General features: G+C 35.0%; 1 protein-coding gene and 1 long non-coding RNA gene across 2 annotated transcripts; one reads left to right on the forward strand and one right to left on the reverse strand.

The window, feature by feature from the left end:
* Positions 1-8,381: 8,381 nt before the first annotated feature.
* LOC113343798 (tubulin gamma-1 chain) lies at positions 8,382-16,927 on the reverse strand. The gene is made up of 12 exons (XM_026587918.1): positions 16,631-16,927; positions 15,673-15,873; positions 15,017-15,128; positions 13,726-14,126; positions 12,403-12,456; positions 12,212-12,316; positions 10,969-11,043; positions 10,851-10,895; positions 10,591-10,719; positions 9,481-9,585; positions 9,284-9,361; positions 8,382-8,578 (listed from the first exon to the last, which is right to left on the reverse strand). The coding sequence occupies exons 1-11, from the start codon at positions 16,757-16,759 to the stop codon at positions 9,293-9,295; spliced, it is 1,425 nt and encodes a 474-aa protein (XP_026443703.1). The 5' UTR covers positions 16,760-16,927; the 3' UTR covers positions 8,382-8,578; positions 9,284-9,292.
* Positions 16,928-18,501: 1,574 nt separating this feature from the next.
* LOC113343804 lies at positions 18,502-19,663 on the forward strand. Its single transcript, XR_003357423.1, has 3 exons — positions 18,502-18,560; positions 18,761-18,956; positions 19,642-19,663. It is a non-coding gene; the product is annotated as an uncharacterized LOC113343804 (long non-coding RNA).
* The last annotated feature ends 5,101 nt before the right edge of the window (positions 19,664-24,764 follow it).

The following is a 24,764-nucleotide window of genomic DNA, read 5'->3' on the forward strand; positions in this document are numbered from 1 at the left end:
TGCAATAAGGTATTCTTTGGCTTTTGATGATAACGAGATTAAATACGAATTTTAATCATACATTCAAAACTTGTTTGCTAATGAAGATGAAACCTTTATCCAATATTTTCTCATCCTTAATTTGAGTGCTTTATTGTTTTGTTTGCTTTTATTTTACTTTTAGTTTATATAAAAATCAGAAAACCCCCATTGTTTTATATAGGAAACCATAACATATTGACAACCTAGTCCTCTCTGTGGGAACGATCCTTTCTTACCCTTGCTATATTATTTATTTTGAGTTGTGAGAAAGTAATTTATTTTTGACGCCTACGACAGCGATCAGTGTTTTACTATAGATCACAAAGATGACGAGTATCTCAATGTTGCTGATGACCTAATGATAAGAAGATTCACATAGGAGGGGTATATTTCCTATATCCATGAACTAGCTACAGCCTATGGAGTTGAAATCATTGAAGATTTGGAACTTCTTGTTCAACAAATATGTGAAGCGAATAGAAACCAGTCTAATCAGAGTATTGAAGAAGCTGAAGAATAAGACATGGAGGAAACAAGGACTAACAAAAGATCTAGAACTCTGGGTGGTGACCGTCATTTTCCCCTTTATGAAATTTGTTGATCTTTATTCCTTTACTCATGGCCATAATTTGTTTGTTAACTTTCGATCATGTTCTTGCCCTCATATACTTTAATTTTTATATGGCTGCCGGTGAAGATACCCTAAAGCTTTTGCTCTTTAGGGGTCCCCATTGTTTGGAATATTCATCCGGTAATTGTGACCTCTTTGAGTGTCGTTGTTGATTTGTTTCCTTTCAACTTAAACTGCATTAAATAGAATAGATCATCATTTGAGTGTCATTAAAGCAAGAATCAAATATTTCTTATGATTAATTCGATACGATCATTACAAAAATTATTTGTCCTAGAATTTTGCTTTTCAATTTTCTGAAAATAGAACATGGACGATAACTTTACAAATGAACACTATGACAACAATTTACGTGGCACTGGGATCTCTTGATTTATTCGTTAAAAGGTTCACCATTTTCACCTATGCAGGTTTTAGTTGAAACTTGATATCTAGCTAGGTGTAATAGTTAGTTGATGATATATTTAGCAGTAGTTGTTACATCAACACCTCGATTTTGTTCGCAAGTAAAATCGATGCCTATTTGCCCAATGCCCATGCCCATCTTATCTTATATCTTCTATAATACAAAACAGAATGGGTTTTTGAGCTTGGACGGTCGGATAACATTTTGAGAGACAAACGTTGCATCCGACCATCCCAGTCTCATCCCAGCGAAAGACATCCGATGGTCGTCATTTCTGTAACCCCTCTCATTATGAATCAAAATTTATTAATCTTTAATTATTGCATAAACTCTTAACTCAAGATATTCAAAGAAACATTATATGAAATCATAATATATCATACATGCATTAATTGGATTTAGTGGTGGCATGATGAATCTAATGGGAAATGAGATTTATTTGTTTATCTCTATTCATAACTATAAGTGAGATATGCATACACACCATTACTTATATGATTTTGTGTTCGTTTTTAGATAATGTATATGATTTTGGAGTGATAATTAGGGGAAAATAAAGAGGCAGACAGAAGATTTCATTGATAAGAATAATAAGGTTACATGGAACAATATTCTTTACATACATGTTAAGGGAATACCAAAAGTCTTCCGTTTTGGACCGCACATCCATGGGCATGGGACCTTTAACACTCCCCTTGTGTGGTTCAATAAAACTTCATATGCGGTGTTTCACATATAGGCTTCGAATGTTGATCTTCAAATGTAGTTCTCTCCTTTATGACTATTGTGCCGAAATCAATTGCCTTACTAAAAATTTGATAAGGAAAAACCCAGTGGGATAAAACCTTGGTATCTCTCTTCACATGTAGTACTTCACATGTTGTCTCGTACTTCACATGTAGTTCATCACATGCAATACGATCTTCAAAGATCAACGATTCTAAGTTAATTGCCTCGTTAAAACTTCGTTAGGCTAACCCAGAGGGACAAAACGTGAATTAAAGAAAAAGAGTACAATATTAAGCAAACTTAGAATATAGTTGGACTCGAATATGTTGCCTCATTAAAACCTTGACAAGGAAAACCCAGTAGGACAAAGCCTTGACGAAGGGAAAAGAGTACAACGTGGCAGATGCAAGTAAAGGTGATTCGTTCCCGATAATCACTTTGCTCTGTTGAAGTTGACTAGTTTCTTCACAGCTCCTAATGCAGAAAAAGCTTGTCGGAAAGACAACAACCTCAGCTAGGAAATTACTTCGTGGTGTTTTGTTGTTGTCTCATTAAAAACCTTGCCTAGTAACAAAACCCTATGGGGAAAAACAACCTCGGTGAAGGAAAATAGTTCAACACACCATTAGGTGCTCCCCCTGATGTCATACAATTTTCATTAGTCTAATGCAGTCAAAAGGAGTTTATCACACTTTACTTTGATGACTTGAATGTTTATAGGACCATGTTGTTGATTCTGGAAGTTACGTTGCTTAACAAACAAACTATCGTGTTTCATTTCTTTGATTCAGATATTTTCATTAATATCAACGTGATCTTTATGTTTTCGACGTTGAACATACTTGATTCTTTTAGTATTTTCTCGCTAAAAACCTTGTCGATTAACAAAACCCTTTGGGAAAAAACTATTCTCGATCGAAGGGAAAAAGAGTACGACACAGCTTCAATTTCGAAGTAAATTATGTCGACATCGTATCCTTAGATCCTCCCCCTGATGTCGGCATCTCCCCCTGATTACTTTCAGAGTTGTTCCACACAGTTTCTTTAGTCATGTACTTTTCGAAACTGAATATCGGTAATGACTTAGAAAATAGTCTACCATATCTCCCCCTATTACTTTCGACGAAGAAGAGATTATTTTTCCTTCATAATCAACAACCTTTGGATTGCAGTTCCTTTAGCATTCATTGTCATGTCTTTGCCGGGATAAAACAAACTCATGTCAATGGTTACTTTTAAGTACATGATTACATTCATTGTACCATTCCAATGACGTTGCGTTGGTGCTAAGCTGTATCTATCTAACAAGTTCCCTGGGGATGTAAAATTTAATCGAGTACGTTATTATACTAAGTACAACAATGCGTCTATTGTACTTAGATATGGGAATTTGATTTACCAACACATCTTCGGCATCTTCGTTTAGACGAAATGGCCAGTTACTTATATTTGAACCTTGACTAATCATGGAAGTGCTATCAGGATGCATGTCTTTGTTAAATTGCCTGAAAACTTTAGACGTATGCAAACTGGTGGAATAATATACCACAGGCTCAGTATTCGGTCGAGCTTTCCCCAGACTTTTCATCTCATATTCGGATTTCAAATAGCTTTTAAGGTCTCTTATTACATCAAGAGTACCCATCATGTATGTACCATCGACATAGATAACTACAATTCCAAATCGGGAACTTTCTTGTGAATACGCAAGGAAAAATACCTTACTTGTCTATCCCTTTCAAATCAAACAGTCACTTAGACGGGTATACCACATCCGCCTGATTGCTTCAATCTATAAGTGAGTGTTATATCTAACTGTAAACGCACTCTGTGGTTTAGAGTCACTTGATTTGGGAAACAAAATTCTATCAAGTACTTTTGTGAGTATCTACTATCTCTTGATTCTTTCAGAGATACGTAGCAATCACATACATATGTTGCATTTCAAGTCCTTTTGAAACTAACAAGCTAACTGAGTAGACGAACACTATGAAGTTCATTACAAAACAATTCCAGGGCTTTGTAAGAAACCTCGCGCCACAAGGCGAGTCTTTATCCTTTAAGACTGCTTTCTTCTCATTACGCTTTGTGACAAATTAATCATGTATGTCCAATAGGATTTACACTTGGTTGGTTAGAACTACCACACCAAATACCTGTATATTTGTAAAAGAACCAAGTTATACCTAGATTGTATAGGCCAAATATGCTCTTCGTTGACATTAAGCAACAAGGAGCTTGGTTCGATCTCATCTTGCTCTATTTCCTCAAACAAGTGTATATGAAATTAATCATCAATATGATCACATGATCTTTCCATTGACTCATGCACATTCTCATAATCCACTTGGGATGTCATTATTCTCTGGAATCATTAAACTTCGGAGCGTCCTCCAGTTTGATTCATGGACATATTCAGAGACAATCTTATGAGATGATTTCTGATGATATAAGTAAGTTGTGCCTTCCTCACTTACTTTCTTTCTAGGTGAGGATTGATCGAACCAAGTGGTCTCTCCAACTTCCTTTATGGAGCCACGGCCTCAACCACACTTCCACTAAGTGTAGTTGCAACACCTTAGTCTATGGTGTATATCCCTTATTGAGGATTTGTAACCTTGCAGGTAGGTTTGCAGCTGGTATGTGTGATCTCGTCACTTTACCGACATCAGTGTACATTCTGAAAATCGAATATTCTTTATCACTTTACATTTACATTTGTGGAGTACAAGAATCAATATGAGACACAATGGGAACACACCACGACAATTCCTGTCGTTCACTTAGAAAATACTTTTTCTTTATCTCCCCCTAATGACGGGAAGACTGTCTCATTAAAGTGATAACCCGTAAATCTAGCGGTAAGAGATCTCCAGACATGAGATTTTAAAATGCGGATAATTTTTGGAAATTCTTGTCCAACATAATCACTTAATCATTTCGATGACCCATCATAGTACGATGTGGAGTCATAAGGGCACATATATAGTGCAACCAAAAGTGCGTAAGAATACAAAATGCCAGGCTTATATCCAGTTACCAACTGGTACGCAAAGAATGGTTGATCAATTGTGGGTCTAAAACGAATAAGTGAAGATGCGTGTAATATTGCATATTCCCCAAGCAGTTAAAGGTAGGTTTGTACGCATAACCATGCCTTAGGCACCATTCGATCATAGAATCAGAGTAATTAAGATGTATCTATTACCATTTATGAGACCAGTTGTGGATTCGACCATAGAATCAGAGTAATTAAGATGTATCTATTACCATTTATGAGACCAGTTGTGGATTCGATCATGAAATCGGAGTAATGAGATAATATAGTTATTGCTATTCTATGAGATCAAGCCGTGGATTTGATCAAAGAATCAGAACAATTGTTATTGCCATTCCATGGGACCAGTCGTGGATTCGACCATGGAATAAGAGCAATTGTAATTAGGAATAATTAACTTTGTGTCTCTATACTAGCAGAGCAAGCTGTCTAGGAGCATTAATTATCCCGATATGAGCTTGTCAGTAAGTCATATCCTTTATATAGTCAGGGTAAACTCGTTGTTTGTTCCTGAAGACGTTATCACTCTATACTAGCAGAGCAAGCTGTCTAGGAGTCGTCCATCACGTGATGCTATATAGAAATAATCACTGAAAGTATTCAGTATTCATGAGATATGTCGTTGTCCAGTCGTGAGACTACATATCCACATGTACTCTGAGAGAAGGTACTCTCCGTTGAGAATTCGATGAGAGACCCGTGTCTCGATACTCGCGTATGATTGTTGAATCAGAGCTTCGTATAATTATGAGTTTGTGAATTTATCCTTTGTCGAAAATCCACCATCTACAAAGTCCGGTCCTAAAGTTGATGACAACATTAAATGTTGTTAAAAATGGTGGGCATAAAATCATCGGTAATTGAGCAATTTGGTCCTGAACAGGATGGGTGTCTAGAACAACAAAATCCACTAGATAAATGAACCTATCAACTTCAATCAAAAAATCATATATGACACCACGAGGAACTTTGACATACTTATCAGCTAACTGCAGTGTCATTTTGGTCGATTTCAACTTACCAAGACCTAGCTGGTTGTACACATGATATGGGAGTAAGTTAACACTAGCTCCTAAGTCAAGCAACGGCTTATCAAGTGATTATCGATCACACAGGATATGATGGGGAATCCAGGGTCTTTATACTTAGGGGGTGTTTGGTTTAAAAGTATTGAACTTAACTGATCAGCTAAAAAGGATTTCTTTTGCACGTTAAGCTTACACGTTCGTGTACAAAGATCTTTAAGAAACTTGGCATAAAAAGACATTTTTCTAATTGCTTCTAACGGGATGACGAATATTTCTATTATTTCGTTGAAAGTCAACTCCTTGTTTGTTGGAACTAATAATCGTAGATACGGGGCTGGGCCCAAAATTGGACCTATCAGGAACATCAGTGGAATCATTAGAGACTTTCTCAGTCTCTTCAACTACTAGCTCCTCTTGGGAGTATTAGGTAGATCTACAGTATGTCCACTATTAGGCATGACTACCTTATTTTCTACCATTTTACCGCTCATATGGGTTGTTATCGAATTCATATGGTTTGATGTTTTCTCACCAGTTAAAGATATTTCATGAACTCATCTATGATTGGGTTGTGGTTAACTAGGGAACTTGCGTTTTTCTCTTTATTTCAACGAGTCAACGATTTGACCAACCTGGGTTTCTAGATTTGAAATAGCTCGAGTGTTTTCCTGCAAAGCCTTACATTTATACATTATAGACTTTGTTGAGAAAATTGATGAAATGTTGCAGTGCTATGAGCTAACATAGTAAGCGACTCCTCTAAGCTAGCCATCTTCTTCTCTAAAGGGTTTTGAGACTCTACTGGATTCTTGGGATATCCTCTCTAGGATTGAGCATGATCCATCCCGTTTTTACACAGGAAAAGTTAACTTTGTAGTTTTCGTCGGTGTTTTAGTCCATGTTTTTAAATTTTGAACTACCTAAAAATATTGGGCCATAAAATTCAAGCCCATAATAGCTCAAAAACTTCTCCACCTTGTGCTGGAGCACAACTTTCCGGGCTACAGAAGCGAGCCTACTTATAAGTTCAAAACTATATATCGAGTGTAAATTTGTGTACCCCTAAAGACCGACATGCACATTCCCCACTATCTTACTAGCTATTTTGTTTACCTAACGTTTTATCTCTTTCCTAAAAACCATTATTACTTATATTTCTAACATGCTACAAAAAAAAATCCATGTTTCTAACGGGTATAACAATTCAAAATATTGAAAAACTAAAGACAAGTCAAGCGAATAATCAATGAGATGGTGGGGAATATCCATCCCACTTTTATTAACACATACTTCTCTCCCACGAACTACAAAACTTCCTATACCATAATGGTCTAAATTAAACACAGACTGGATCACATTTATTGATACCTCTTTCGAAGAAGAGGACCTTTCAATGGGATATACGTTTCTCAAATTTTAGACCGAATAAGTAGAGTTTTTGCATTTAGCGGCGGGTTCGAGTTGGGCCTCCTCAGCTCTGCATGCAGAAGCACAAACACTACTATTTGCAAGCAACTTGTTAAACAATAATTTGCTTTCTAGTGTTTCCATAGTAATAGATAGCAAACAACTAGTGGATATAGTCAACAACAAAAACTTAAAGACACCTCGACGAGCGGAAAACTCTATCACTGAAGCTAAATCGAATTAGCACAGGTACATTATGTAAGCAGGAGACATATTTCGGCAGCAGACTCTATGGCAAAAACAACTCGGATTCAGAGCCTTTAACGCATAGCAACTCACCTGCAAATTTAAAAGCCCACCATATTGTATAGTGTTTTGGATAGGTAAAAAATTGCTAACTTGATGTACTATTTGAATTAAATTTAGTTTATCTTATCTTTCCATAAAAAATGTTTCTACTAGTTGGCTTCCACAAAGTAAATATTAGTTAAATATTTTTGAAAATGATAGTGAACACCCGAATATGGAACTAACAAAGGTTTGCAAATCCCCAATCCAGATAAAGTTTACGATGTATATAGGTGTGTAAATCTCTGATGCATGTAAAATTTATATGTATGTATACAGATATACGAGAATTCTTATAGTTGTTATGTATTGGTTAGATCCTAGCATTTTCTGAGAATAAAATATACTACATCCATTTCTTAAAAAAAAATATTTTCACTTTTTTTAATTTGGCCTATGTTTAGTAACTAAGTTTGAATATCTTATTCAAAATTGTGCATGAAGATATTGCAGGTAAGTAGTAACCTTGGCTGATCCAGAAAATTATGACTTTTTGTTTGTGTAATTTTTGTAGCATAATTCGGTGGTCTCGAAAGTGTAACCTAGAATTCTTAATTTACCAACCCCCGTAAAAGATACTGATTACTGCAATATCCCGCTCGTTTCCGTTCTATTATTATTATACCCCGTAAAAGATATTGATTACTGCAATATCCCAATCTTTTCCGTGCTGTTCTTATACCACAACCAAATGTTCTGATAGATGACAAAAATATGTAAACAACTTTGAAATGAAAGAGAACACTCAGGCAGAGATGCAAAACTACTAAAGCTTATTAAAAAGCAATGCATGAACTCGTTATTACATAATATCTCCTTCAACATTAACATTAACATCACCACACTTCCATATGGAAATGAATCTTTTACATCTCTCCTTCAACATTAACATTACCACACTTCCATATGGAATTGAATCCGGTTTAGGTTCTAACCAATACTTTCCAAACCTGTAAAAAAATATATCTGATATGAAAGTTACACAAGAAACGTAATACACTTGAAAAGCATGGAATAATTCTGAAGATAGGACTAGTTTTTAAAGCTAAACATAAGAAGCGGCCATTTACACCAGATTAAAACGGAAAACTGCTGCTATGTTTTCCTCCCGAATATGTTGTTAGCCACTGGGATATCTTTAAATACAAGCAAAATTGAATGCAACGTCTCCCTACTTGATCGACTTTAAATGCAACAGCCGGTTTGGTTTAGCAAGCATTTGTTTAGAAAATCAAAGTTACTTCTTTTTATTTTCCAATTCTTTGTCAAGAAAATCTATCAATAAAATTTTAGAAAGAGGCTCAAATGGAATGACAGTGATAGTCTACATAGTTTTTCAACCCTCTTTAATGCCTCCAACCTCCAACTGCCCTATTCATGCCATTTTATATATAACACAAAACGTTCATCCAAGAAAGAAAATAATAAAAAAAAAAATTGGGAAAAGCAGAAGAACAAGCTTCTGTTTTTTCCGGACAGAGGAAAACCAAAAGGACCTTGTGAAGTCTCTGATGGAGAAAAACTCAAGTACAGAAAGCCCTACACTACACAAGACCATGAGGCCCATGATGACAAGGGAAATCAATGGCGTCACTGGTAAACAGAATGACGAGGTTTATGCTTTTTAATAGAAATGCAAAGTAGAAGTAGCTTACCTGAAACATTTACACTACTGTTTTGGGATCCACTATCCCTGCAGCACTGCCTTCTCCGGTCATAGCACGATCAGGATCCTGTACACAATGGTATTCATCAGTTCTGTTTTGATTTTTGAATGGAAAGAATATTATCCATCGGTAAAATTTACTATAAAGAACTAAAGATTCAAGAAATTTGGAGCTGATAGCTTTACCTCCATTCCCCATTTAATGTAATCGGGCGACTCGCACGCCTTGTATTCATCAACTAAGCTCTCTATTATTTCTCGAGATTCATCAAATTCAGAAAGATCATTATCCTGGAAGAAAAAATCATAATTCGTGTAAGATGTTCAAGGAAATACTCCCTCCGTCCCACTATTAAATGACCTAGTTCAAGTTTGCACAATTTTTAAGGCAAGTAAGGAGAAAAATATTTTTAAGCATTTTTTACAGTTATACCCTTATGGATAATAAATAGTGAAATTTTGAAATGGTTAATCTCTCAAACTACACCACGAATGTTCGCAAACTTCGTACCATTGAAAAGCATTTTAAAACACCTACGTAACGAATATAAACATGACTATCAAATTATGCATATTTCTTATATTTCTTATAATCAATTAAAGGATAATTTTAGAAATATCTCCTTGTTTAGTGATAGAGGTCACTTACTGGTGGGACAAAATCTAAAAGTAACTAGGTCACTTATTAGTGGGACGGAGGGAGTACTAAATATTTATTTATTCGACTCAACTTCCACAGCACCATGCAAGTGAAAATCATTCTCTTTCATTTTTAGCATTTATAGAAATATTAATGATCCGTTTCTAAACCTGTTTAAGTGATTGACTACAAGCTTTGACTAATAAACATGTGACTAGCATACTGTTTTATAATAAGGTAACAATTTTAAAGTTCACCAGATGCATGGTATATGAACGTGGAAAGTAAGAGAGTTTGTCAAATGGATTAATCAGACAATAAAATCAGGCTTTAAGTTGAATATGTAAAGTAGGTAATAATACATGTGTCTGAGATATAAACCCTGCCCTTTTTTGAAGGCACTTTCAGATCATTTGCTAGATTGAATAAGTTAGATGCATATGTTTAGAGAAGATGATAATAATACATCAAAGGTTACAAGTGTCTCAGCTTGTGACTGACATGTGGATAGGGTATGGCAAAGATAGAGATTCAGATTAGATGACAAAGTGGAGTCCCAACACAGGCAATTCCGAAGAGTGAATTGTGGTGGAATTCATGTTTCAAAATGAAATGCACCTTAAAACAACAAATACACTTAAGAGTGTTTGGCTTACCGCAAACATAGGGAACTTGCGATAATTGTCAAGAAAGGCTTGCTTCTTTCTCAACTTCTCATACTGGCTCAAACATTTGCTGAACAAGTGCCTTATACTCGTATGGCTTGCAAGCATTAAACCGCTAACCTGAGAAGAGAGCATGAAGAAATTTTAGAAATGTTTTATGTATACCTCTGGATTCTTTTGAACCAAAGAATGTCAGCATCAGAAAATAGCGGATTGAACCTATATACACTCAAGCACAAGATAGAACTTACTCTATGAGCAGTTTGAACATAAGGGGACTTCCTAGAGAGTGCAACCTGCAAAAAAAATAAAAATGGATTGAAATGGATACTTAAGTTCTAAATGAAGAAAATGCTTTGTAAAGCATACCTGGATGCTAGCAGGACCCCATTCAATGAAATTAACCAGCTTCCTTTCACGTATTCTCTGCAAACTTTCATGAACCTGATTTTGGAAAAAGAAAGCATAAACAAACAGGCAGAAAAATCAACAAACATTAAATAAGAGTTGATTACTGAAAAAAATTGGACTACAAAAACAAAGTCACCAGCAAGTAGATTAGGCCCTGAGCAAGAGTTGCATTGAAAAAATAAAATCAACAGCATGTAAGTGCAAGTACACCAAAGCTAAAACATCCCAAAGTAATAAAAAAAAAAGTTACTCGAACAATAAAAAAAACTTTGGCTGGTAAATTATCAATATGAAAGACGGATGGGAAATTAATACCAAAAATTAAAATTCATTTAAAATCACAAGGAAATGAATTCAGTGTTTCCTTTTGGTACTTTTTGCTCTTTCCATCCAGAACCAAAACTCATTCACGCAAAAGTTAATGTTCGTAGATAGTTACTTTTTCTTTTCTTTTTTTGTAAATTCATAGATAGTTACTTGAATAACAAAAAAAAATCGTCTTCAGTGCCGCCTACCATAGATCTAAACATATGATATGGTCCGACAATGATATTTGTAACCATGATCCATTTGACAAAAGGAAAACTAACTGGCGATGCCATTTTAACCCCGTGATGTGTAAAAACTGCTAACATTGTTGAACTTCAATGCTCAAAGCCTCAAACTAGTCACTTTTATAACTTACGAATAATGACTACGCCATCATGCTTGCTTGACCATATGAATAATGAATGCTTGTTTTCCCTACTTTTGACAAACTTTAGGTCTCTAGACTTTAGGGAAACAGCATAAATCCTACTTTGACTCCAGGACTAGGGTGTCTAATTCAAACACCAACGGATAAATCCTATGCTAATATTTACAAGAAGACTTAATAACCAAGATGTTGAATCTTCTAGACTAGACGAAAACTGGGTGTACGCAAGTGACATTCCTATTCATTTTGTCTTCTTGAACGTTGAACCAATTCGACAATAAAAAAATATTGAATGAACAACCACTGCCAAGCAGAAAACTGACTTTGCCAAACAAATGTGATGTTTCTTACAGCATATAAGCTATGAACTTCTTAGAAAGGGAAAGTCTAGAGAGAAGTTCACTCAGTATTTTACTTCTATGTAATGAATTACTTATCATGAGAATATAAGATATAAAGATGAAATTTTGGTGATTAAAGAAGAGGTTTTGCAACAAATATTACCTGAGTTGGGTCTACTTCTCCTTGAATGATATTTAATATTGATATATATTTTGCTTGACTAGCTTCCTTAGTTCGAGCATAAGAGGAAACCATGATATTCTTGGTCTGCAAAACCATGTCAGTTGTTTTAGAAGCAGGTTAATAGAAATAGGAAAGTTATGCAAGCATTTCAATCAGCATGGTGATCTTGCCTGCAGAAGTCTTCTCATAACGTCTAGTACTGTAGTTTTGCGGATCACATTAGCCTGCCAATAAAAGAAGTATCAGCATCAGACCATCAGAACAACTTTTATTAGATGGCATTTAATGCATAATTCAAATACTTCGAAGAAAAAAAAAATGAAAAACAAAAACCAATATGTAAAAGAAAAAGAAAAAGGAATAATCAATAATGGTTATATGCTGCAAGGGTGTGAATTCATGAATTCTGTTCGGTAATATTGGAGTGACCATCCATAACAAAAACCAGGAGAGTAACAGAGTCAAATGTCAAATGCATATACATGCCTGAATTTTAGGCAAATTTAGACCTTGTTAAAAAAAAGTTTCAGGAAAGAATATTTTGTATTTCCAAGCAAGGATTAGAAAGGTCACACTCTGTGATACGAAGTTCAATGGGTTATAGTTCAGGCTTCAGAAAAGAAGCGAGTCATCTTTAGTTTGAACTGAAAACTAGGCTACACATAAGGCTAAGTTAAAAGCCTGTTGAATCACACGAAAGGTTGAGAACTTCTATACCATTTGGGGTTAAGTGTCAAAAAGGTCAACAATGAAGGTGATAGCTTTTCTCAACAATTCTCAGGTAAGTAACTTATTGTCGTTTAGGAAACTTAGCAAGACAACAAGCTCAATCTCCACGCTCTGAGGCAGCACCCAGATCGACCTCTACGATGGTTTTGAGACTTTCCTTATTCTTCCTACATACACCATAGTGGGAACCCCAAAACTCCTAGTGGCAAACAGAAACCAGTTTTTCTCAGCTCTCGGTTACTATATATCCACATTAAGTTTTACCAATATCAAGTAGCCACATAATGACAGCAGCCCCACGTTAAACTTATCTCCTGAAAAGCCATCCTCTATGGCACTCTAAAACTTCTCTACTAAAAACTTTCCCAGACAAACCATATTTCAATATCTAAAACTAAAATCATATTTCTAAAATCATCTTATGTTGAATTGTTGGCATGTTGTTTCATTTATATATTCCATAAACGAAAGTGTTGTGGGGATTACAGACTAGTTACCTTTTATTAGGACTGAAAGTAATTACATGCTACAGTAAAAGCTAATGCTAGACAATTTCATTGCAGATAAAGGTCTAAACTCAAAGGATTGCAAAACAAATAATCTCTGCCTACGGCAGGGACCTTAGAATGGGCCTTCCTTCAGTAGTTTCAAGTTAAAATTACGTTTCAAAACATAATTGCTACAAAATGGATAGATTCGTTGGTAACCTAAGTGTTCCTTATTCCAGCACACTTATAAAAGGGAACTTGAGGATTAGAAATAACCTGACGCTCCACTGTAAGTGGTGTATATCCAGTCATAAGAAAATGGCATCTTGGTGTTGGGATTAAGGATGCAAGAAGGCCGACCAAGTCATTATTCATATATCCCGGATATCGTAGGGTGGTTGTACTTGCTGACATCACAGTAGAAACCAAGGAATTTGTTTGTGCAAATGTAGGATTTGATAAATGAAGACGCTCCACGGCTATTCTATTCAGTGCAGTATTGTCAAGCACGACAACACAATCTGCATTTAGTGTTAGCCGCTTTAGCGTCAAAAGTGAGTTGTATGGTTGGACCACGACATCACTTGTCTCCATCTGATTTGGAAATACACTATATGTCTGAACAAGTTTTTTGCTGTAGCGATCATTCAGAGTCTCCAACAAATATGAACCCATTCCTGAGGCAAGACAAAGTAATAAATCAGTAGGATAAACCCCAAGCTCAAAACATGCCCAGCAGTACCTAAGAATATCAATTGGCATCTTTTCCTTCTAAAAGCCCAAGGCTCAAGGTTCAGACGATTTGGTGTTTTTTCGTTTAAGCATCATAATTTCCATCCATTCGTTTAAGCATCATAATATCCATCCATACGTATTATATCAAAATAAGCTTAACCATTTCTTCCTAAACACAACTAATGCAATTGACTTAGATGTTGAAGATCCCTCTCTTCTTAGAAATGTTTTTGCGTTCGAGCTTCACTAAACCTGTGTGAACTGTGAATGGATGGAAAAGGGAACCAGAGACAATGTGAACTATAATTGTGGGGTAGTTACATACAGTTAAACCATTTAACTAATTTGGAACTAAGAGAAACTCACTAAAACCAGAGTGGCTATGACGGCCGCAACCCAGGAGAGGCCATGATGTTCAGAATAGTTGAATCTCAATTTCAGCGGACTTACTTATCGGGCTTATCCCAAGCCCAATAAGGTAAGTCCAGGAGTACCTCATTAAATTCATACAACGTTCTTGCATATAAACCTTATGAATAAAATTCTATAGCTAAGAAAACCAAAATTTTCAAGTAAAAATAGCAAGAAGAACCAATTAGCTCATAAAACCTTTCATTAGTTCGAAAACATCAAACTGGTGGTTGATGGTAAATATAGAGTTTTCATGTTTACTATCTGATGCGTGTATGCAGAACAATTATTCAAGTTCATGCTGGAAGAGCAGTTTGTGCCCCATCACTGGTTTGAGTAGCCAATCATGAGTCAACCAGGCTTATTAAAACTGAGAAGAAGAAAATAGAATATCAGAAGCAATAAAAAATAAGTTAAATACCTGAGCCAGTTCCTCCAGCAATGGAATGGCATAAGACAAATCCTTCAAGACTATCACTTCCATCTGCTTCTCTATCAACCATGTCCATTATATCCTCTTGGACTTGCTCCCCCTGGTTAAGGATCAAAGGTTAAGTAAACAAAATGAAGCTCATGGTATTCTGGTTACAACAGGCTTGTTGAAATATCCTGACACACCCAAGTGAACAAATTAAAGAATGAGAGAGAAAGTAAAACACCACATATGCCTGGAAGCATTTTAGGTATCTATCATGTGGAAGTTTGTTCAGTTATATTGTTGAGCGACATGCCTATGCAATTTCTAAGAATGTACAATCTTGTTTTCTTCCTGAGCAACTGTAGACTGAAAATAGAGTAGCACTGAGCAAAAAGGACGGAATGATTTGATGGCTTTCAGATTTCAGTACACAAAGAACAATGAGAAGGTGGAAGTGTGCTTATACATTTGTCAATCTTGCGCACCAAAGAGAAAGCAAATCAAATGGTTGTGTGGTTGCGAGGTTCCAGGCATGAAATGGTAAATATGAAGGTTTCTGATACTGCCCCTCATTAATGTTTTCACTTCGCATCAATGCACAAGTCACTAGTAAAATAAGAGGATTCCAATTACACAGTATGAGATACCAGCTAACAAACCTGGTGGTACCCACTAGCCCAGTTATTCCCAGCACCGCCTCCATGATCAGAGACAAATATGTTTTCATGATTATACAGATTGCGATATTCACTGTTTTGAATACCATTGATAACTCTAGGCTCCAAATCTATCAATAGAGCTCGTGGTATATAGTGTTGATCATCGGCTTGATAGAAAAATACATCTTTCCTGTCACCCCCCTGCAACAATTAGATTGGGGAAAACCACTGTCAATGTCAAGTTAGTATGTGCATAGAAGGGAGTACGGACCCTTGTGGATATGTCAACATATTAGATATTTGAAATTCTAAACAAAAAGGTTGAATGTCATTTAAAATTCAACATTTTGGTAATGGTTGAATAACTTATGTACTCTTCTCCCTAAATTGTAGGATATAAATTCTTCGACCCAAAATCATCTTTGGTGATGGCTCTGAAGATATGATACCTTTCAACACATAATGCAATATTATAGTTTAGTAGTCTGAGGTTTAGAAATCAAACCCTAGTATACTTCTATGATATATGCAGCCAACGCTTGCCTTAAAATTCTTCTGATTTCTCCAACAGAGACACATTGTACGATGAAAATTACTTCAACCTCTCCAAGATTTTTTTTTTTTTTTTGCATTAATTTTTAACTAAAAAAAAGTTAACCCAATCTTTTTCAGTGAATTAAACTGACTGATTGCCACAAACAGAAGCAGTTAACTTCAATACATTAAACCCACATGAATCACAAAAATCTTCAATACTGGAGTATTCTAAAATGTTTATTTGAGTAAGCGATTTTCTGTAACAACATAAACTGAAAGAGGCGTTTGTTCTAATTTAACCTAGAAAATACACTTCAAGTGGAACAAATACAAGCGAACAGAAGAAAAAGAAAAAAAAAGCAGTAGACTCTAGAGAGTGAAAACAAGGGTTATGAGAGAGATGAAGGAAAAAGAGCAAAACCTGGGTAGCGAAATCTTCAAGAATCCCGTCTTTGCTGATACCATGTTCAAGGCAAAGTTGCTTCCAAAACTCCATTCCGATCTGGTTTCCACATTGTCCAACTTGAAGTGTAATGATCTCCCTAGGCATTTTTTTTTAATTCTTTTTTTTTGGTTGAGCTCAGGAAGGAAAAAAACAAGGGTTTTCGGAAATGAAAGTTTTAGGGGTTTTTTCTTTTTTTTTATTTCTCTTGAACACTCTCGCAGTCGCGCGAATGAGTTTTGAAAGGAGAGGGAAAAAGTGACGGGCTACCGGTGGGGTGTCTCCACTTTTATTTTATTTTTTGAAGGGCAAACGGGCTCAAAGAGTCCAAATTTATTAAAGTGGAAACTACAGTAAAACCAATCCTTCCTCTTTTTCTTTTTTTCCATGAAAAGAAATAAGATCTCCTGGAAACCAACATCGATCCTTTCCTATAATTCCATCGACCTCAAATAATCGTTCTTCTCGATCTAATTCAGGTGTTAATGAAGATTTACAGTTAGGAAGAAGAAAACCCTAAGTATATTGATTTTTCTATTCCTAAACTAAACTTTTCTAATTTTACCCCTGAATTGGTGACACATAAAAGCCCTATATTTTTAGTCTGCCTAGGGCACCTCAGTCATATAAGACGGCCCTGATTATTAACATCACTACTATATCAATTTTGTCGACTTCTTTTTCTCCATTCTTATTTAATAAACCTCACACTCCGAATATCCTAATTTCATTCCTTATTTAAATCTCTCTATAAGGTAGTATGTATAACTTTAACTTTTCTCTAAATTTGCTCTCTCCGGTCTTTTTCTTGTTTCTTCTTTACTCCTCTCCTCATCATTTCTCATGATCCCCGAGTTATAAGAAAAACATCTTCTCTGTTTTAGTTTATTAACTTATCAGCTTAATCAATTAATTAGCCTGCATGAATGACTCGTATTTGACTCTTCTCATACTAAGACACCTAATAATTATAAATGATTATTAAATTATTAAATTTACTAATATCAATAAAAATAATAGATAAATGTGAAAAATACTAGAACCCCCTACTATATGGGTTCAAACATATAGAAGCCCCACTATATGGATCATCCATTGTCAACTCCATATTTTAAGAAAATGATATTACTAGGCCCAAAAAATCAATTTTTCTTCAGATCTGGCCTATAATTAATTATTACGAATTTTAATAATACCAAGACTACCCTTTAGTATTTATACAAGAGGAATATCAGAAGATATTTTCATTTTCTATTTCATTTTCTCTCTCCGTCTAAACCAGAGCTGCTCTCATAGATTCATTTTCTAGGATTTTATCTATTCGGTTGTACAAGATCTAATCTTCTGATTTGATTTCACATCAACAATTTGCAAGCAAATCGATCTGTGATTTAGAAAGAATCAATTATGTATAGAGATTTTTGTTCTACTCTATCTTCTGCTAAAAGAATTTAGTGGTTTTCGATCTATGTCATCTATGGCTGCCGATGTACGACGAAGAGGAAAAAATGACATTGATCTCTACTTCTGTATCTGTATCTACTGATGATGTTTCCAAATCATCATTTTTTTGTGAATAAGTCGAAATCGAGATGCAGAGACAATAAAATTCGTCATCAACTATTAGATCTGAAGATTCAACAACAAAAAGCTGAGAAAGATAAGTTTCTCCCTTCTAATCATGTTTAATTCAATTAAAATTCCTAGTTATGTGATTCGAAAATAAAATTGACTCTAATTTGTTGTTTCGAAGCTACTTCAGGTAAGGTTTTCTATTTGATTCAATAGGTTTTCCTGATTTAGTAGTTCTACTTTCTTAGTTTGATAAGGTTCTGATTTTTGTTTCGTTGACTTTATTCAGATCGGAGAAGAACATTATTTTTATTGAATCAACAGGTTTTGAATCTAGGTATGTTTAGGTTTGTTGTATGTTTCTGCCGATTTGTTGATAATACTAGTTAAATTCTCCATTTAATAAAAACGCTGATCTTTCATAATTCTAATGGAGCTAGTTGTGGACTCTTGTTGGTGTTTTTATGTTGCTTATCTTGACTACACATGTTGAGTTTGGTTAACGAATCTATGGTGGTGTTGATGGTGGAGATGCAGGTTCTGGAGGAGTATGAGGAGGATGTGGTGGTAGAGGTGGTGGTATTGGAGCAGGTTTGAAAGAGGATTTTGAAGTCAGTGGTGGTGTTTTTCAGAATTGATGAATTGAAGGAGATGATGAGAAGATAAAGGATGAACTATTTTAAGTTTCTACTACTGGTGCTAGTGGTGACATGTAATTAGTTGATTTCACAAGGTTCTCTTCTTTTTTAAATGTTTATGTTTTTGTTGTGATCAAGGTTAACTTTTTCTGATAAATTTACTACGGTAGCATCCCTGTCAATGATTGGTTTTTACTGCTGACTTATGCATCCTTATAAAGGTAGTATATGGATTCTGTAATGTATATCAAAGGGGTCGATGCTTTCCGTTGAATGAATGTATATCAAAAGGTAGTATATGGATATAGGTCTGCACATTACATCTGTTTAACTGCACATTAGACAAGCCATATGCATGACAGTTTGCACATTAACTAGCATTGGCAGACTATATATGTGTAACTAGTAGTTACACATCTAATCAAATGTGTAACTTCTAGGTACAAAAGCTAAATGAATGTGTATCTACTAGTTACACATGCAAATTAGATGTGTCACTTATAGTTACACATGTTAATTTGATGGGATATGCATATGTAACCTAATATGAAACTTCTATCTAACTGTAACATTTTTAATTTTACCTTCTTTTTGTAGAGTCTGTAACTCTGTAAGGGCGAACTATTAAGTTTTGTATACTTGCTCTAGTTTATTCAGTTATGAGATAGATTTGACTATTCTATGTCCATTGGTTTTTGATTTTTGGATGTCCTGTTTTGTTCATTTGTATGAGAAGTTTTCTAGCTGCTATGGTACTGATATCATTTGCTTGTCATGTAGTTACTAAGAAGGCTGACCCAAGGTGCTGGATAACAAAGCTTCCAAGGCTGTCAAAGCTGGAGCATCAACCATTAAGAAGAAGGCTAAGAACATCTGCACATCAGTCACATTTCACAGGCCAAAGACATTGCAGAAGGCAAGGAATCCCAAGTACCCATGTATTAGTGCACTACCAAGGAACAAGCTTGACCATTACCAGATCCTGAAATACCCACTCACCACCGAGTCCGCAATGAAGAAGATTGAAGACAACAACAAGAAGAAAACAAGGATGCTTTCAAGAAGATGTACAACATCCAGACAGATAAAGTGAACACCGTTATAAAGTAAGCCTTCTTGATTACTTACGACTAGATACTTCTTTTTCTTGAAAGGTAGTATATGGATATAGGTCTGGAATGGTTTCACTTAACTCATACATCTGTTTAACTGCACATCACACAAGCCATATACATGACAGTTTGCACGTTTAACTAGCATTGGCAGACTATGGATGTGTAACTAGTAGTTACACATGCTAATTAAATATGTAACTTCTAGGTACACAAGCCAAATGAATGTGTATCTACTAGTTACACATGCTAATTTGATGGGATATGCATATGTAACCTAATTATGAAACTTCTATCTATTATAGTGGTTATATTTATGAAATTGAGGAAAGAACATCATGTCCTAGTAGTAGGGAGTAGTAGTGGATGCAGATTAGACTAATTAGATGCAGGTTATACTTATAGTTACACATGCTAATTAGATGTGTAACTTCTAGTTACACATGATGATTGTATGTGTAACTTATGCTAATATGCATGTGTAACTATTGTTTACATATGACATATGCATGTGTAACTACTGATTACACATGCATTTTGTTTTCCTGGGTTCATATCTATACCCTGCTGAATCAGTTGTGTGATCATTTTTTGCGATATTAATGTGCTAGCACAAGGTTCTCAGGTGTTTGTATTATTCTGCCAGTATAATTACTATCTGAAGCTTTACTTTTTGTTGCTTAAAATGTCCGTTGTCATCGATAATATGAAAATGGCTTAGGTACATCTAGACTAGCGTTGTAAAACGTCTTTCTGTTAATACAGTGCTAACAGCGTCTTTCTGCTGAAGTAGTGATATCTTAATTAAGAGCTTCTCATTCACTTGCAAGGTTAACTGTATTATTTTATGACTGGTAATTGCTTGATAGTCACCTCTCGTTTTTGCTAGTGTTATTCATTTAGAGATGGATTTGCTGATTTTATGTTGACATATCTAAGTCTGATGCATGTGTAACAGCAAGTTACACATGCTAATTAGATGTGTAACTTTTACTTACACATACTGATTTTGGGTACACATACCAATGTGCATGTGTAACTCCTAGTTACACTAGTCATATGCATGTGTAACTGCTAGCTACACTAGCCAGATGAATGTGTATCTCCTAGTTACACATGTTATATGCATGTGTAACTCCCAGTTACAAAATTCAGATGCATGTGTAACCGCTAGCTACACTAGTCAGATGCTTGTGAAACTGAAATATACATTGTTTTATCTACTGTTCATTTTAATCGTATAAATACTGATTGCTTGTTGTTATATTTCAGGTTTTAGATAACTTCACAAAAGCTAATTGCTTAAACGTGGTAATGGTCTCGCTGGAACTGGAGTTGACGCTGAATACACAAGTCAGATGCATGTGTAACTCTCAGTTACACTAGATAGACACATATGTAACTCTCAATTACACTAAACAGATGCGTGTGTAACTTCTTGTTAAACATGTTAAGAAATTATTGTAAATGAATATTAAAGTAATAATTGTATTTTTTTTGTGTTTTTTTTGATGTCTAGTTTTTTGCATATATATACAAGTGTAACTTTGCATTACACATATCATAAGGATGTGTAACTTCTGGTTACACATGCCATATGCATGTGTAACTTATGTTTACACCTTCGCACTGTATTTTAATAATTTCGGGCCTAGATTTAATAATTTTGGGCCTAAATTTAAATTTTATTTAATTATGGGCTTGACAATATGCATAAGGGTAGCAAGGTCTTTTAAAAACTCGGGACCTAGATTTAAACTTTTTTTAATTAAGGGCCTCATATTATGAGTTATCCATGGGTTGGGCCTGAGCCTAATTTCCCCTAGATAAATATCATACTTAACATATGGTCAAACCATTAAATTTCGTGGTTAACTATTTTTTTACTGAAGTCAAATCGAGCGACCGTTTTGAGTTTCATATTATTTTTTTATCGGGTATCCGATTGACGCTTTCTAGTAGTCCAATTCGTGTATTTTTCTGAGATCTATCTAATGGTACTATTGGTTTGGCAAAATTATTATTTAATGAATTATTATATTTATTGTTCCAATTTAATAAATTAAGTCATTATGCGGCGAAATCGTGATTTATCTAGTAACATTAGATTGACCTGGTTGAGGGTTCTTACACGAAAAATCTCTAATATGAGGTATATGCCAATCTAATCAGATAACGTCTATATTCTCTTTGAGTTATGAGTTGAAATCTCTCCCGGCGAGGAGCACATCCATATAAGTTAAGTTGACATCTCATGAAGAAGAATACCCGCATGATAAAATTTGGTACCAATAGGTTAGAGTATCCTCGTACTATATAAAATGATGTGAGATCGTTATTCACTCACTATGAACTGGTTGTCGATAATGTTCAGAGTAGCTACTGAAATCATTATGAATAAATAATCCCCTTTTCAAAGGAATTATCGACAAAGTTTATATGATTGACGATTGTGGATGTCAGTCAATATTGACTTTTTCTATCAAAGATGCTACTAATATTTGGTCTCAGCATCAGTTACAAATTTGATGTTTATCGAAAAGCTTCATGAAAAAATTAAAGTCACGTGTTATTCAACGCCACCCTTGACAACGAGTTTCCATAGAAACTTAATCAGGTTGATGGAAGTATAGTTTGGTAGTTTTTAATAACTCGACATATCACTTGGGTATCTATATATAGATTTTAAATGAAACTTTTGCTTGTCGGTCATTGATGTTGTATCATCCTAATGATGCTGGTTGTTGATGGTGAGTATTTTATTGTTCTTGTGCATTCATTGAATGATTTATTTAATTCATTTATACAATATTTCGAACTTATTACTCATGAAATCGTTGTCATGTATTCTGTTTGAGACGTGCTACATTCAATTGTTGTTACTACTACTACTACAAGATTTTTAAATTTGATGAGTCTTCCCATCATTTGGGGGAGAAAGGCCTATCGCCTGAAAAACCGCGTGAGGTATCCTGGTTTTGCACAAAAATGAACCAGGATGTATCTCATCTAGATGTTTTCAGCAACGAAGAACATACAAAAGATTTGATATCTCAGAAATTGCAAATCAAGTTTCTTCATGAGAAGATGTGCATGTGATATCTAGTGTGTCATTTAGGACACATCACAACATAGATGACTAATGGATTTAAAATATTATGAACCTTCTAAAAGGAAGAGCCAGCCGCAATCATTGAAAGATAGTTCTCTCAAAGAGACTATCAAAGGAAGATCTGATTTCTCTGAGTATATGTCTTCTATAAAGAGAATGTCTCTGCAAAGGTTGTGGAACTTCAAAATGAGAAAATTCCAATAAAGCATGCACGAAATAGAGAAATTTATGATCGTCATCCTATGATTGTTCGTGACATATTCAAAGTATCCATTGATACTGCCACAAATGATATTGGTTTTTAAACCAGTGCATACAAAGTGTCACCAAAATACATAATGATTGGTTAAACTGGAAAGGAGAATCACGAGCAGAATAATTATTTCTCGTAAAAATGCATGGTTTTGGTACTGCAGCCCGACACTCGATAATATGAGATACTCTTAGCCACTGTTGAGTGTTTATAATACCAACATCCGATAATGTAATCCCTAGTGGCTACATGTGGGTGTTTGTGCATAGTGAGAAAAGCAAAGTCAACTAATGACACAAAGTCTTTCATAGAAACCTGAGATGGATTACAAAGAAACATATTCCCTTTATATTAAGTAGACATAACTATCTGTTTTGGTATTTCATTAATTTTGGTAGTTCTTAAAAGACTCGACGTGCATATAATAAATGTGGTTACCGGGCATCTGCATGAAAAACTAAATAAAAATGTTTGTATAAAAGTCTCTGAAGGTTTTCAGTTCTCAATAAAGACACCATGTCATGTGTATTCACCAAAGTTTAATCGAGCCTTGTGTGGCTAAAAAATATCTAAACAAATGTGTATTATTGTGAATACTTATTTTATCCAGGGATATATGAACAATCTTATATGCCCATGAACTATGCATCTGTTAAATTGGATATATACAACATCAAGTTGATTGGAACTTCTAAAATCTCTTTAAAGCACAAAAATGTTTAAAGTAGGAGTCCGAGGTGAAATACCTCGGTAAAACAAGGTATTGATATGTTGATTGAGCAATTTAGCTAGCAGTCCATTAATTTCTCCAACTTTAAGGTTTAGATATATTTAAATGGACAAGTTGGCACAATTGCAGTTGTCTGATCTCTTAATTTTAAGATTGACCATTTTACGCCTCAACAAAGGAGATGTATCACTCTGTGGTTTGTGTCACGCAAAAAATGTGTAAATGGTATATTAGCTGAAATATGTTGTAGATAACTGATATTAGGTTTGATGTCAATGTAAGTCTGGTTCCACTCAGCACCAAAAATGAATGTATGTCCATAGAATTTCTTAAAATGCGGTTCTCTGATGATTACATGTATTTCGTTTTTTTTTTACCACACACATTTTTTCCTGACAAGATTTGAAAATTTTTTACCAAGGCACAATATTCATGACGGTCAATATAGCTCGAAATGCGGTACTTTTTGTCGGTCAAGTTTCTACCCTACCCAATTTTCTGACAAACGTTTTAATGTGGCAACATTTTCATCGTGACCAACTTCAAAGAATTCGCGTGGGATATTCTCAAAAGTCCACGAGCAGAATAGCGACAAGGAAACATATACCTAAATTGATAGTCATCCAAGGGCGAGTACTATGTGAAAGCGGTTTTCGGTGGATGACTCACCAAAGCCATGTTATTTTGTATGTTGCC

The sequence above is a fragment of the Papaver somniferum genome, unplaced genomic scaffold (assembly GCF_003573695.1).
Source record: "Papaver somniferum cultivar HN1 unplaced genomic scaffold, ASM357369v1 unplaced-scaffold_67, whole genome shotgun sequence".
In the NCBI taxonomy this organism is placed as follows: Eukaryota; Viridiplantae; Streptophyta; class Magnoliopsida; order Ranunculales; family Papaveraceae; genus Papaver; species Papaver somniferum.

Excerpts from the sequence above, each read along its gene's own strand:
- LOC113343798 (XM_026587918.1), bottom strand. The coding sequence starts at position 16,759 with ATGCCTAGGGAGATCATTACACTTCAAGTTGGACAATGTGGAAACCAG. Across the intron at positions 15,129-15,672 it reads GGGCTAGTGGGTACCACCAG|GGGGAGCAAGTCCAAGAGGA; the intron begins GTTTGTTAGCTG and ends ATCCTTAACCAG. Across the intron at positions 9,362-9,480 it reads ACATTAAATGGGGAATGGAG|GATCCTGATCGTGCTATGAC; the intron begins GTAAAGCTATCA and ends CATTGTGTACAG.